The sequence below is a fragment of the Sesamum indicum genome, linkage group LG1 (genome assembly GCF_026168435.1).
Source record: "Sesamum indicum cultivar Baizhima isolate 11 linkage group LG1, ASM2616843v1, whole genome shotgun sequence".
Lineage (NCBI taxonomy): Eukaryota > Viridiplantae > Streptophyta > Magnoliopsida > Lamiales > Pedaliaceae > Sesamum > Sesamum indicum.
In genome coordinates this window covers 20144948-20160112 of record NC_142657.1, presented here as the reverse complement: position 1 = coordinate 20160112, position 15165 = coordinate 20144948, and the positions used below count along the sequence as shown (strand labels likewise).

The 15165-nt window shown below is 35.6% G+C and overlaps 4 protein-coding genes across 6 annotated transcripts; 1 reads left to right on the top strand and 3 right to left on the bottom strand.

The window, feature by feature from the left end:
• Positions 1 to 352: 352 nt before the first annotated feature.
• Positions 353 to 1665, bottom strand: LOC105168630 (kiwellin-1-like). The gene is made up of 2 exons (XM_011088766.3): positions 1542 to 1665; positions 353 to 1421 (listed from the first exon to the last, which is right to left on the bottom strand). Exon 2 carries the CDS (start codon positions 1017 to 1019, stop codon positions 456 to 458), a length of 564 nt encoding a protein of 187 aa, XP_011087068.1. The 5' UTR covers positions 1020 to 1421; positions 1542 to 1665; the 3' UTR covers positions 353 to 455.
• On the top strand, positions 1551 to 2133 carry LOC105170038 (kiwellin-1-like). The gene has a single exon (XM_011090630.3). The coding sequence runs from the start codon at positions 1551 to 1553 to the stop codon at positions 2103 to 2105; it is 555 nt and encodes a 184-aa protein (XP_011088932.2). The 3' UTR covers positions 2106 to 2133.
• A 952-nt stretch (positions 2134 to 3085) lies between these two features.
• Positions 3086 to 5450, bottom strand: LOC105168621 (zinc finger CCCH domain-containing protein 14). Of its 2 annotated transcripts, none has more exons than XM_011088759.3 (3): positions 5236 to 5450; positions 4461 to 4521; positions 3086 to 3949 (listed from the first exon to the last, which is right to left on the bottom strand). In XM_011088759.3, the coding sequence occupies exons 1-3, from the start codon at positions 5309 to 5311 to the stop codon at positions 3214 to 3216; spliced, it is 873 nt and encodes a 290-aa protein (XP_011087061.1). In that variant the 5' UTR covers positions 5312 to 5450; the 3' UTR covers positions 3086 to 3213. The 2 variants fall into 2 exon arrangements, with proteins under 2 accessions (XP_011087061.1, XP_020553217.1); XM_020697558.2 differs by having other exon boundaries at positions 4461 to 4610; positions 5236 to 5448.
• Positions 5451 to 12303: 6853 nt separating this feature from the next.
• On the bottom strand, positions 12304 to 14490 carry LOC105168612 (homeobox-leucine zipper protein HAT4). 2 transcript variants are annotated; one of them, XM_088886286.1, is made up of 4 exons: positions 14013 to 14490; positions 13232 to 13578; positions 13027 to 13109; positions 12304 to 12899 (listed from the first exon to the last, which is right to left on the bottom strand). In XM_088886286.1, exons 1-4 carry the CDS (start codon positions 14356 to 14358, stop codon positions 12581 to 12583), a joined length of 1095 nt encoding a protein of 364 aa, XP_088742412.1. In that variant the 5' UTR covers positions 14359 to 14490; the 3' UTR covers positions 12304 to 12580. The 2 variants fall into 2 exon arrangements, with proteins under 2 accessions (XP_088742412.1, XP_088742414.1); XM_088886288.1 differs by having other exon boundaries at positions 13027 to 13106; positions 14013 to 14483.
• Between the last annotated feature and the right edge of the window lie 675 nt (positions 14491 to 15165).

Below are 15165 nucleotides of genomic sequence, written 5' to 3'. Positions count from 1 at the left end.
CGACACAAGTAAGAAGGAAAGAAAGCATCCCAGCTTTAAGATTTCCATGTCTCACCCTTATAAGCAAGAACTGAAGATGACTATGCACATATTCGACTATAGTTGAAAATCCATTTAAGTGTCATGTTCTTGAGATTCTGATTGGTGATGCTTGCTTTAGGACGTTGTTGAAACTTTGCCTTCTGCAATACATGATCTAATAGCCATATTCAGCAACTGATCAGCATCAGCAGCAAGGGCTATTTGATTGAGTGGTATCTCCCATGTCCTAAATGAATAAATCAGGTACAAAAATTGAAAACATACATTTCACAATTCATGCAACATGAGAAGTATCAAAATATTTTATAGATAATCCGAAACTGACAATATATTCTTAACATGACTTCATACATACACCATATATTTACATCATGAAAACAACTACAAAGCAACCAAATATTAAGTCTGTTGCACTAAGCATCAGACCAAGTGATATCCATCTCTCCCCAGTCATCTTCAGGTACTCCCAGGGCTTTCCAAACGGCTTTAGAGGCATCGACGATGTTATTAGGACACGGCGGCTGATAATCATGATCCTCATCACATCCCATTGTGGAATCACACTCGTCAACCACCATGGCCGTCACACTCCGGCCATTAGCACTTATAGTTATGTTGTTAAGGCACCTTGAACCTCCACTATACCATCCAGTAGATAGCGCAACAACGGGCGTGTTGTCGGAATGGTACTTGTTGTCACATTCGGATGGCCCGCCTCCATCTCCACCCTCCTGAAAGCTGTTGAGGGTGAGAACTGCTTTCGTGGTTCCAGAAACGGGGGGCGAACACTTGTAAGTGGTATAAAGCTTCCCCTGTTTGCAGCAGTCCGAGTCGTTCTCCTGGTTGCATTGCCCTGGAGGGGGCTTTTTACCCACTATGCTGCCACTTGGCTTGCAAGACTGAAGTCTAGCTTCTAAACACAGTGCAGAGAGGATGAGTAGCAGAAGAAGAATTGCTTCTTTTCTAAAGCTATTCATTTTGCTTCGCTGTTTCTTTGAATTAGTATTGGAAAAGTGGTTACTGGATGCAAAATAGGATGAAGTATTCTGCTTATATAAGCCGCCCCCCCCCCCCCCCCCCCCAAAAAAAAAAAAAGGCCAATACAGCGGTCAAGGAATATAACGTTCTCATTCATCTGTATGCGATATTCATTTTACAACTTTGTGTCTGACGGAACGAAAATGAATTCTCTGCTTAATCGTGAACCGTGTTTTGATTTACATGAAGTATAACACTGTCGTTGCCCAAGATATTACCCTGCACGTTGCGCTGAGAAGCTTAACCAACACGGCAAAATAACAAATTCCTGAATCAGTGGCAATTGGCATAAACCATTTGAACCCTCCTCTGGATCATCTGATTGACAATCAATCACTCCCCTAACAGAATAATTCAAAATAACTTCAGTCTTTGAGTACTTTCTTGGCAATTTCAGTGTATAATGCTTATATAAGCTGATCAATGATCCTCAGTTTTGCATTACTGTCTAAAGTACATACAGAGACAAGATGAGAAAACACTTCACCGCCGTACTTCTTCTGCTCCTTGCAGCTTATTCTTCAGAGGCCAGACTTGAATCTTGCAAGCCAAGTGGAAAAATAATGGGTAAAAAGCCACCTCCAGGGCAATGTAACCAGGAAAACGACTCCGATTGTTGTAAAGCTGGGGAGCTCTATACCACTTATAAGTGTTCGCCCCCTGTTTCTGGAACAACGAAAGCAGTTCTCACCCTCAACAGCTTTGAGAAAGGTGGAGACGGAGGTGGGCCGTCGGAATGTGACAAGAAGTACCATTCTGATGACACGCCGGTTGTAGCGCTATCGACTGGATGGTATAGTGGAGGGTCCAGGTGCCTTGACAACATAACTATAAGTGCCAATGGCCTGAGTGTGACGGCCATGGTGGTCGACGAGTGTGATTCCACGATGGGATGTGATGAGGATCATGATTATCAGCCGCCGTGTCCTAATAACATCGTGGATGCCTCTAAAGCTGTCTGGAAAGCCCTGGCAATTCCTGAAGATGACTGGGGAGAGTTGGATATCACTTGGTCTGATGCATAGAGCAGTTGATATACGGTTGTTATCATGTGTTGAAAAATTACGATATTTGTATCATACAAAGTTGATGACACTCTGTTTGCAAATACTAGCACAATTTGCACATGGGTTGACTTATGCTTAATTTGCTAAATTTAAGACCATAAATATTTATTAAAATTTCTTGAATTATTTTGTCTCATTCATCTAAGTATTTATTGATTTATGATAAATGAAATTAAAAAAATAAAGCAAAATAATTAGGGAAAAAAAGGCTTAAATTAGAGAAACTAGACGAGAGAGGACAAAATTAAACAAATAAGAGACTTTTTTTTACATAATTAAATAAGAGATTAGTGAAGAGAGGGGGGGGGGGAGAATAGTTGGGCATTATCTTTTTTATTAGAGGTAATTTCAACAATATATTAAAAAACACAGGAATAGGCTTTGACGCTCGCTGATTGTAAGAACTGTGTCTTGCTGCTTGAGCTAAGGTAGAAGTAGGAAGCTCTTTGGAGGTTAATTTACCTTCTTACAAATGAAAAGCATAGGGAACATATATATATATATATATATATATTACATTTACATGTGTGCCAATTATATTTTAATACAATAAAAAAATTAAAATAGACATGCATGAATTAATTAAGAGCTCAAACGTAGCCTGCACAAAACAAAGCAAACTCCGGGTTTTTCCAGCAGAACCCCGCTCTCTTTCTCCATCACTTTCGTACCATGCCCAGTGTTGGAATTTCATTACCTTACCCGGCCTCATGCTTTAGCATGAGTTCGATATTCCTATTTGATTCAACTTCGTACATGGCAAGTAATGTTTTTAATTTTATTTTTATGATTACTATGTATGTTAAATAATTTTACAATTTTTCTGTAGCATTTTCGAAAAGTTTGTAACATTTATTAACTTGAAAAACTATATTCCAAGCCTGCACTTGGGGCAACCTTTATAAAGAAACATCATCCGTTTCTTGAGAGTAGGAAAATGCAAGAGAAAAGAAAATTAAATATGCTCTTCAGAAACTAATTATCCTAGTCTCACTCATACCTTTGTTCTTTCTCCTACAAAAGTTTCATCTTGTTACAAGCAATATCTAGGTTACAAGGGAAGTGCTCAAGCCAATGGGTTCCTTAGTTCACTGGCAGAATGAGCAAAATGACACCTCTCCCCGAAAGTGCACAATCCCTTGGGGAACTTTTCACACATCTTTTTCTTATAATGGCTTGGTGAAGCGCCCTGGGTGGGTGCACCCATGGGTTTTTCTGTACGACTGCTGGAAGCACTTATGTTCATGATGAGATGCCGTACCACGGCACTAGCCTCCTTGATCTGATCAAAGGTGCCTTCGAGCTCAATATTCCTTTGATTGGGATCTGTATCGTGGTCCTTTATAGAGAGCTTAACACCAGTTTGCCGACAGATCTGCCTTGAGTTCACGCCATTTTTCCCAATAATAGCTCCAGCAAAAGAGGCATCAATGCTAATTTTTGCAGTTGCTGATGCGCCAAAGTTACCCACAGGTAAGCCATGTTGGGAAGACTCGAGCCGTTGGGGAAACCCACCAATTTGTCCCATCACTCTGGGATCTTCGTAACCTGGAACAGGGGGCATGCCCAGCTCCATCTCACTGTGGGCAAAATGGCATTTGTCCCCAAATCGGCATCCTTCTGGAGTGTTAAACTTGTTGCAAAGCTTCGATTTCATGGTTGGGGTAGGGCCATCAGTAAATGCATTCCTTCCAACAGGAAGAGCATTATTTGCACCCAAGTTTGCTAACTGGGCATGTGCACTGTACCCAGGAACATAATGCTGAAAGTGACATGCATCCCCAAAAGAGCATCCTGATGTGCTGCATTGTCAATGCAAAACATGAACATGAGAAACAAGATGCAGGAAAGAGACCATCAAGAAAGCATTCAAACCTGTATCTTAAAATCCCATGAAACCAGACCAGGCCGAATTGGCATGCATTATAAGAATGGGCGTTTAGTCTACACCTAAAAGTCGCTAATAAAATTATCATTGCAAACCTCTATTCTCCTTGAGATGATAAGAACCTCCGCATATACAAATGGGATAAAAGGGGCTTATTTCGTGTTCTTTTTCCTCTGATTCCCCATCAGTGGTTGTATATATGAGATGTCATTGGCGAAGAAATGGAGATTTTGCTTCAACCTCTCAGTGAAATGCGTCAATATTGATAAGCCATGTAGAACAACTAATACTTTTACAACTCTAAAGATGGAACTAATACACTTAAATCAGCGTGCTCTTCCCTTGGCTTTTATTATGCAATGTCGGTCACAAAAACATACATCTCAAGAGTATAAAGCTTATTTTACATAGATTAAGATTATAACCTGAAAAACTTCGTGCATGGCTTTGATTTGCTTCCTACACCAGTTGTAAAGGAGTCCATTTCTGTACCAGAGAATTATTCCTTATTCAGCTACATATTCAATGACTTTGACATTCAACCTTGAGAACCTGAACATCCAGGTCCAGCATATCTAAAAATTTTACAAGCATATCATATTCCTATAAGACTTATAAAGACTCAATTTATGCATTAAGCATGTGAGTTCGATGCCATGCTCATAGGACACAGGAAGATAAGCATGTGAGTCATCCCTCACTTGGAAAAAGAAGGCAAAGGCATTCAATGAAACGATAAACAGGAAGAAGAAAAAGATTATACGGCAGCCCTGGATTACTGTTTTCTAGAAAACTCTATATAATCATCCTGATGTATATTTCTTTCAAAGGGTACAAATATATAACATGACATGTGCACTTTCTACACATTAAGATTACCAAATCCTCTTTATTGAAACCTTATTCAAGAAAAATCCAGATTCTCACTCCTAGATGCTCTTTAATACTATGTTCTCCACAAAAACTAATACACGCTTAAACACATAATTAGCCATATTCAATCATAGCAACCCAGATTGAGTAATCCATACCAATATCACCGAAAGCATCGTATCAAATCCCAAACAAGGGAAAAGTAGAAACAGCCAATATTACCAGAAAACATCAAGAGGCAATAATCAGGCCTCAAATTGAAAACAACGAACAACTAATTAAATTCGAAAACGATAGCGCTAAAAATCCCCAAATTCAAAGGCTAACCTTCCTTTGATTTCTTGAAACCTCCATTCCCAGAGAAAGCGGCGTCTAGTCTGCCCCTTTTGCGTCCGAAATCCATCAACACAGGGCAAAATTAAGTTGGAAAAGGAGGAGAGAGCAGCAGCACAAAACCCTAGGGCTTGGGCGGGCCGAAGAATGGAGAGAGACGGTGCACCGGAACTGAAAGTTGAGATTCAAATTTAGTTAATAGTGCGGCTTTGAGACCGCCTTAGATTCTTACAGAATTCACAGTAGCTATTGATTGGGCCCAACACCAATTGGGCTTAGGCTGCTAGCTCTATTTTTTCTCCTAAGCCCAAAAGTACGTATTGTTTCTTTTTTTATTATTAAAAATAAGTCAAGAAGAGTTTTATTTTTTTTTATAATATACGATTTGGAACTACTCCACTTCTGTACAGTTTCTTACCATCATTTATTCTACTTTATTGATAAAAAATTTTTATTTCAAACACGTTCAACCTTCATTTCTATTTTACAGTATATTTTCACTATAAAAACAGTATAGGAATATAAGTAGCCCCATCAAGCGTATCGGAAAAATTTCATTTATAACCCCCAACGCATAATCTTTTAATTACGATATCTCAATCCCACCACTCGTGTAAAATCTCATTGGCAGAACCCATTTTTCATATGCATTTTCTCCACTATCTTGAGGTACTACTTTGTATTATGCTAGCCAATATATTCTTCAATAAATTGCCACCCTCTTCCCTTTTTGCCCTAAACAAGACTTAAACTGCACAACTTGAACATATTTCGTGGCAGTGTTTGTCAACCATAACCTAATATGAAGACGTAATTGTGGGGGTGGGGGTGGGGGTTGACTGCAAAACCTAAGTGGGGGTGAGTTGATTTATGATCGAGTGGAGCGTAGAAAGCATAAAATAAGTGAACGATGCAGAGACGAATAGCTTGGTACACAAGCCAAGCCATGATGTTTTTGGATCCCTTTACTCCCACCCAGATAATCATGATCGTCAGATTTACATTGGATCGTCATCTCTCATCATAAGTCGTACGTTGTTGACCCTTTCCTCCCACTAATTAACGTGTTTTGGTGAGGATTACATTTACATGACATGTCTCTAACACGCTTACTAACAATTATGACAACTTTAGAAAAAAAAGTTTTTTGTATTTGAAATTGAGACAAGCTGATTGACCAACTTAGTGGATAATCAATATCTAATCATTATTATTAGTGGAGTATCTTTCCTTCCCCCCTCCAGTTTTCTAACTGACGTAATCAATTAATTTTCTCTTTAAAAACAATATTACGTTTTGGTTTCATTTTTAATTTATTTAGATGTGTTTTGTGAACATAGAGAGAGAAAAATAAAGATAAATAAATATGTGTTAGATATAGTGTGTATATTTGAATTTGTTTTTGGAGATAATATAAAATAAGTATGGTATGTTTGATGTTGTTTAGTGGGAGACAAAAATTATTGTTGATTGTCAAATCATGTTTCTTTTTTATATATATTTATATATATGTATGAGTATGTACGTAATTTTTTAGTTGTAAGGGACTATAATTAGTGTAGACTTATTTTGACTAAAAACAAATGAGGCACTGTTTCAAAACATCTCAAAACACCACTAAAACTTCCAAAACAAATCAAGACAAACATTTGTCATGTTTTGGCCCATCTCTGAGACGGGCCAAAAATGAAACCAAATACTATGTAAATTTTTTTAGATAAAATGGTCGTTTAATATGATATCAAAATTATGTTCAAAAATAGGTCTTGAGTTTGAATTTTATTGCCACTCATTTATAAAAAAAAAACAAAAGATTACATATGCAGGATTTGCACGTACTGGACGTATATTAAGATATCAATAATATGATTCTTCTTTCTAACAGTTTTAACTTTTAGATGCGGTGATCGTTTGACACTCTCAACTTTTCAAATTTGATTTTCTTCTACCCTTCCTCACATCAAACCTCTTGCGCTAGCATTCTGTGTATATTGCGTTCGTTAATCAACACAATTCACTTTTTGAAATTGTGCCCATGCAATTTTACTACTTTTGTATTATGCTTATTCGTGTTACTGCTGTTGGATATTGTATTGTTGTTCTTATCAGTATCTTGTGCAAGTGTTGAGAGAAATTCTCTTTTTTATGCTTTGAAATGAAAATAATCGTTTATTATTAGACTATTAACTCCATTATGTCATGATCCGGGTCGAATTATTCGATTTCCTGTGACGATCTCACTGCAGATGGTCTAACTCTTCCGAACCAGATTTTGGGTTCCCTGAGAATAAAACACGAACCGTGAGCTCGTCGGGCACATCCCCGACAATGACCTTCCGACGCTCAAGTTAGGTTGATCGAGAGAAATATATTCGATCTAAAAGTTCGAGCTTAATTAATGCATATCAGTTACCTCATTTATGGCGTATCAGGGTCTATTTATAGAACACAGTTGTACGTTGAGTATTGGGCCACGTGGCCTTATCCTATCGGTGTGCGTTCTAATCAAACGGTTGTCATTGTCCGGGTCTTCGGCCAGTCTGTGCGATCCGGGTCGGGTCCTCCACGACCCGCCCGCTGTAAAACACGCGGATCCTGATCGCATAATGACTAAAATACCCTTAATGAAGGTTAGTTTGGTCTTTTTGCCGGTGTGATGTGTGCATACCCATCATGTCCCTTTCCAATTCTAAAAAAACACCACTTAAAAGTGGTATCTAACCTTAAAATTCACATCTACTCGATCATAATTTGCAAGTCAAATAAATTTACAAATGTAGGGAGTTCCAATCAAGAACCATTGAAATCAACATGCATATCTTTTTTTAGCACTATATATATATATATGTGTGTATGATGATTATGATTCATGAATGATATTGTAATGATCCCTGCAGTGAGTAGAGTAGAACAGCCACACCCACCACCCCACTTACAGATCTTTTTCAATTGCTTTTTGTTTATCCTGTGTTTAATTGTAACATGAGAGAAAAGATGGATGATGTCTTGTCTGAGGGAATTTGATCTTTAGCAGATAAGAATGAAAGGGTTGAAATATAATAATATGTCTCTCGTAGTCAAATAAACCTTTGTTCTTTCTATGTAATTTCAGCCTCCTAAATAATATTGTCTCTTTTTCAAATCCCTAAATCATTACAAAATTGCGTGTTGAAATTGCCACCTTAATTTCTAAAAAGCCACCCCCGACCCAACACACACACTGCAGGTTTCTTGAAATTCCATGAATGAATAGATATTGTTCTAAGACAGCGCCATGACCCTTCCTTCTCCATGTGGTTTAGGTGGGAACAGCTGCCTCCACCTACTAAGACTAAGACCTTAACATAGTTCATTCATATATATATATATATATATATATATATATTCGACAATTTATGAGGATTTTTAATTAAATTAAATAATGCGTGTCTTAACTGTTAAGGAAATCATAGTCATGCATGGTTTAAAATCAATGATGCAAATCAACCTTATCTTGAAAATAATGAAGAGCTGTCACACACTTGATTTCTTTTTCTTGGATGGGAAAGTGAGGGTCATGATATGATCAGATATTGAAATGTGTAGTTTAGCAGTAATCGAGTGTGAAGGCATGCACTGCCACTGCACTAGAGATAATATCATAATTAATTACAATCTTTGATTTCTAATTGGCTTGTTTTTTGTTCCAAAGTGGGACCCATCCCCAAAAATACAATCTTTTTTCTGACTTTACATAAGTGATTTTCAGATTGAAAATCAATTAAAAAGTTGGCACTGCCCTTGCCACTACCCCTCCCAATATTTTAAGTGGTTGCAGTATTTTTTTCATTTTGATTTTAAATTTTATATACCCTTTACGTTAGAATTTAAACAAAAAAAAATATTAATATCAATAAAATATTATTTAATTCTTATTTCGTATAATTTATTGATAAAAATATCTTAATAGTAATTTATATTTATATTTATCTCGAATTATTGTATTGAACAAAAGTAATTTTCGATGAATAAAAAAACTAGATATATTACCAATAATTTATTTAGAATGCTAATGAGCATAAAATATAAAGTTTTTGTAAATTTTTTACTAATATCAGTATTTTCTATCCAAGTCGTAATGAAAGGAATACATTTAAAAATGAAAAAATATTCTCAAAAGGGTGCAAGCGTAATTAATTTAATATATAAATCGTAATTGAGAGAGTTAAGGTCAATTTAGCTGCATAATTTGAGTATATAATTATTAAAAATCGCACTTTTGACGCTTAGCAGCTAAGAATGCCTACTCCAAATACGATGACAAATTAATATAAACCAACCAACACGCATGCATGCCTAAGGCTTATCACAATCTTTAAATAAGTGGTTCCAACTATACATGTCAAGAACTCATCGATCATCATCTCAAACCTATAATTTAAAAAACAAAAAATCATCTTGTATGGAATAATTTTTATAATTTAATTCTGTAATTTTAAAATTATGAAAATTTTATTTTTTTTCTTTTTTCGACTAATTTGACCAGAAAATTGCATGTAATGACTTGCACTTAAACCAATTAATTTATAATTTTAATATGATAAATTAATTCATGCAGGATAAAAAAACGCCAATTCCCTAAGTTGCAAGACTAAAAATATCAATTTTTTTTAAATTACAGGACTAAAATTGCTATTTAATTTGATCATGTGCAGATCAAATTGGCCGAAAAATGACCAAATTAGTCAAAATTTAAAATACACAACTAAATTAAAAAAAAATTAATTAGTACAGGACAAAAACTACTACTTTATAAATTACAGGACTAAAATTACATTTTTCCAATCAGTATATATGTTGATAGAGAACTTTTTTTAAATAATTACGGTGGTTATCCCCTATCTAGCAAGAAATTAAAAGGCTTGATTAGTAATTTAAGTTATGTACCTACTCTAATCAAACTATTAATAAATTGGGCTTTATTTCTCTTTTCCTTTTTTTTTTTTTGTAAGGATGAAAATGCAGCAGAAATCATTGGACGACATATGGTTTATATTTAGGAGATTAGGTCATGTGATCATGCATGTCCCTTTTCACTATATACTATGATTCTTATTGAGGATTATATATATATAGGAATGGGTCCATGGTCGGTTACTTCATTAAATCAACAGAATCTGTCTTCACTTGTTTTCTACTATTTTAATTTTCTTTTTGTCCTACCACATACGTCTTGGATTACTTAACCCAATTTAATATGGATTTTTTATTACATTTTCGTGTCATTAGAATTTATATTTATGTTAATATACCAGAATCCAAATTAATTCATATTCAAGTTCGAAGTCACGTGTGCCTATTTATCTTACTTTATATAAATATTTGTCTCACTTTATTTGAATTATTGTACTTTGTTTGTTCTTATTTATTTATTAAATCAATGTCTTACTCCAAAAAAAAAATTGAACGTATCTTTTTGGTATCAAATTACTTATATGGTAACGAAAAAAATGAAAATAATTCAGTTCTATATATATATATTAAAGAAAATATTTATATACATGATATATTTAATTAAGAATGTTAGATTATTTAGTTGAATAAATTAATTTAACGCCAAAGACACATAATTAATCTCAATTGAATTTCCAGTACCTTCTTTCTAATTATATATATATGGAGGAGTGTTAACATCTAAGAGGACAGGCAGGTCACGTAAGTCTGAATAGAATATGAAGTGATGCAACAGTCTTTTACACCTAAATTTCGACACACACATAACTTTATTTATTTTGTAATATTAAGGAGAATTGACATTACAAATTGTCTTAATTATTGGATAAGGTAGCACGAAAATGACAAATTCGAGTAGGTGCATAGTACGTGGAACTTCAATACGTCAAAACTTAAAATTTAGCGATCATAGATATCTCGTGTCACATACATACCATATTTAAAATCAAATATATAAGTCGTGATTTAATTAATTATTTTTTCTTTTTTTAATAATAATAAAAATAATAAAAGAAATTAAAAGTTTGATGTGAGAAGATGTGATAATGAGTTCTCCAGATGCCACGACTGTACATTAATTATGATGACTCATATTACATAATAGAAAGTATGTCAAGATCAATACCTAATAATGTAGCGTTATGTGGATAGTGATTTTTTTTTTTTAAAGAAAAAGGAATTTGATTTTTTATGAAAAATTAAATTTAATTAGTTTCAAATTTAATTATGTATAAATATATGTAAATTCAATTTGTATATATTAAATGAAATAAAAAATATAATTCAATATTTATGTGCGGTTCTTACACAAAGAAGAGCAATTTTTGAGGACGTATTGTATTAAATTTGAACAAAAAATGTTGAATTTGTAGAGGGATGAAGCATCAAAATTTGGAAGGTAATTGAAGAAGGAAGAAGGATGTCACGTGAGGGGGAGTCACGTGGGGGGTAATGGGAGGCAATAATGATGGGGAATGTACTTGGGTGGTGTGTAGTAATAAAAAGGGCACCCCACTTTAGCAGACACAGTGATGGATATGCCACCTTTGTCCCCATCATTAATACTAATAAATCATATGCCCTTCTCTCCACGCCTTCTCATCGTTCATCAACGCTCAATACTTCCTCCTTCCAATCAATTCTAATCTACAACAATTACACATTAGATAGACAACCTTTGCACAATCACATAACTACTTCCCTTCCACCTATCATGCGCCTATGCTTCTAATTTATATATTTATTATTTCACTTTTTTGTATCTTAATGTATATAAAAACTATATTTACATTTTTAACTCTTTCTTACGTAGATTTCATGAATTAATTCGCTGTTAAAAATAAGAATTTCAATTTCATCGATTTTTATTTGTTAGTTCTACGAGAACATCAAAGGGGAATTTTAGTGCAAATTAGGCCTATTTAGTGTAATTGCAGTATTATACTTGTCATGTAATAAAAGTATGGTTCAATTGTATTTATGTTGTAATTATTATGTAATTGATTCAATTCAATTTAGACCAATTTGAATAAAAACATGACAATACGGAAACAAGTATACCCGTTGATGTATCCAAACAAATTAAAATTTAAGCACTTCTTTTCCTTTTCAATGGCAAATTTCCTGTCTACTTTGTAATATTATCCCACAAAATCAACATCGGATGAGCCTAAAAAACTGCTCAAGCTGAAGAATTTCTACAACATCCCACAAGCCGGATTCCGACACCAAACATAGCCAAGAAAAAAAAAAAGGATTCTTTCCTATATGTACAAATAATGTATCAGGACCACAACCATGGACAGTCTGAGGTTGTAATTTTCCTTCACCCCTCACAAAATTAAACTTATGAGGGTGCAGGCTGATTGGGATGGCCGGTTGGAGTTTGGGAGAAAGGGTAAAATCTTGGTCTTGTTAGAGGGAATGCAGGAATGGGTTTTGGGATCGATTCCGCGGCGGCGGTGGGTGGAGGGGCGGTGGCGACGCGTTCGCAGGAGGGGCACATGGTGAGGGTGGTGGCGGGGAGTTGCATGTAGAACGGGTTGGAAGTCTTGAGGGCTCTGAGTTCTTGAAGTTCTTTGTGGAGTCGCCTGTTCTCCTCACTCAGTGTCTCACAGCACCTCTTCAAGTACTCGCAGTCCACCTCCGTCTGCTTCAATTTCGTCCTGCGTGTAAACCCACACCTTACTGCGTGTTTCTCCCTCAATCTATACGTACATATGTGTGTATGTATATATATACACATTTGATTATGATAACAAAATAAAAAAAGAAATTGATTTTTTCACATACCTGGCCCGTCTGTTCTGGAACCAGACTTCGACTTGTCGAGGTCTGAGATTAAGCTGTTTGGCAAGAGCAAGCTTCTGTTTCTGCTTCATTCAAACAAATTAAAAGACCAACAAAAACAAAAAGAATTAATAAAAATACCAATCTATTTTTTTGAAAATTAAATCAATATAGTGAATTGAATATTAATTAATTAGTACAAACATACAGGATTGAGAGTGCTGTGTTCTTTGAAGCTTTCTTCAAGAAAAGCAGACTGTTCTTTGGATAATCTGAGCTTTTTCCTTGTCTGGAGGCCATTCTCGTCGTCATCACTGCCTCTCTCCGACTCCACGACGTCGTTCCCCGTGGCTGCTTCAAACGCCCTCTTCTGACCACCAAGCTGCAGATATCCAGTACCCCTTCTCAACAAGCCAAACTCCATGTGAAAGGGAGACGTCGTCCCCACGCTGTTTGCCGACGAGACTTCCTCCGCCGGAGGAAACCTGTTCACGTCCAACCCCCTCGCCGCCACCGGTAGCCCCATATTCCCCGATGAGCCATTTTCTGGGCTTCCTTCACAAGGGCCAGCGGAAAACAGCACACCAAAAGTAGGATTACGATTTTTCTTGATGGATATATATTTGGAAATATACCATAAATTTTAGCATTATCGACATAGAAAAATAGAGTGGTTGGGATTAATTATGTGTTACATCATCGTCATCATACATCGGCCTCTCTATTTATGTTAGTAGGTTCACACATGCACATAAGAAATCAAAAAATTCCTCCTTCACATTATATTTAGCCCAATTCAATCAATTACATATATAATAAATACTATAATTAATAATATTTTTTGAACAATATATATATACACTACATATTTATATGTCCATCAAGTACCCTGATGGCCCTTCAACTTAATCAAACACACAACGGCAGTTTGACTGATTAACGTTATAAATCAATCGTTGAAAAAAACAAGTAGTAGGCCATGAATTTACCATTATCAGAAGTAGACCAATTAGGGAGAGCCCGGCGAGGAACAGGAGCAAGAGGGAGAAGATTCAGCTGCACAGGAGTATTATCATCATCACTCCCCTGATTATCTCCTTCTGACATCTGATCATCATCATCGTCGTCGTCGTCATCGTCATCGTCCTCATTAGTTATTTTCTGGGGTTTCTCCCGTTCTTGATCATCTCCACCTGCAGCAGCAGAAGAGTTGAGCCCCAAACCCATGCAGAAATCTAAACCAGTACTCTTGATCTTCTGCTTGGTGGACTTCTCTGTGTTATTATCTTCTCTCAAGAATCCAACTCCATCTCCTAAGCTCAAGCCCAACTCCATCTCTGGGGCGTTGGGAGGAACAAAATTGAGGGTTTTGGGGACAAGTAGCAGTCCGAAGAGTCTTTTATAGAGAGAGATTTAATTCAACCCAATATGTGTGAAAATGTTTGTTTCAACTAGTGGACACCTGCAATTTATTTTAATCAAAAGTACTGATGAGAGAGAGAGAGAGAGAGAGGGGGAGGAGTGAGGAAAGAGAGTAGACCAAACATGTAAAGGTCTCTCTACTCTTTTTCTTTCACTTTATATTTATTTTTATTAATTAATGATTTTGAATTATCTTTCTCAATTCTACCTTTTTAAGGGTTTTCTTTTTTTTTTTTTCTTTTGGAGTGTTTGGGTGTTGGATTTTTTGAGGACTAGGAAATTTAAGGTTGTGATGATTAGCATAATGGGGGAGGGGGATGTTTGACCGACATACTCATCATGTTGACAAAGAGCACACGTGAAACCCCCTCTATTTTTATCAGGCCAAGACATGTCCCTCTTTCAAGATTTTGGGGGACCCTACCCTTAATTTCCCTTTAGATATACACGTTCCACATTCACCATTTATTTATTTATTTCTTTTTAATTATCAAGAATTCAAATTCTTAATTATATAAAATATTTGCTTCACGTATGAAACACACTTTACTTGTTTATGCCCCATATGCATAATAAATATGAAATACAAAATGATGAAGAAAATATATTTAAAGATGCGTCAAGAAAATATTCCAAACACCCACGAGTTCCTTTTTCTTTAAAATTTTTTATTTTTTCTCAGAGGAAATTTTAAGTTCATTAGACTAAAGACTGATCTCA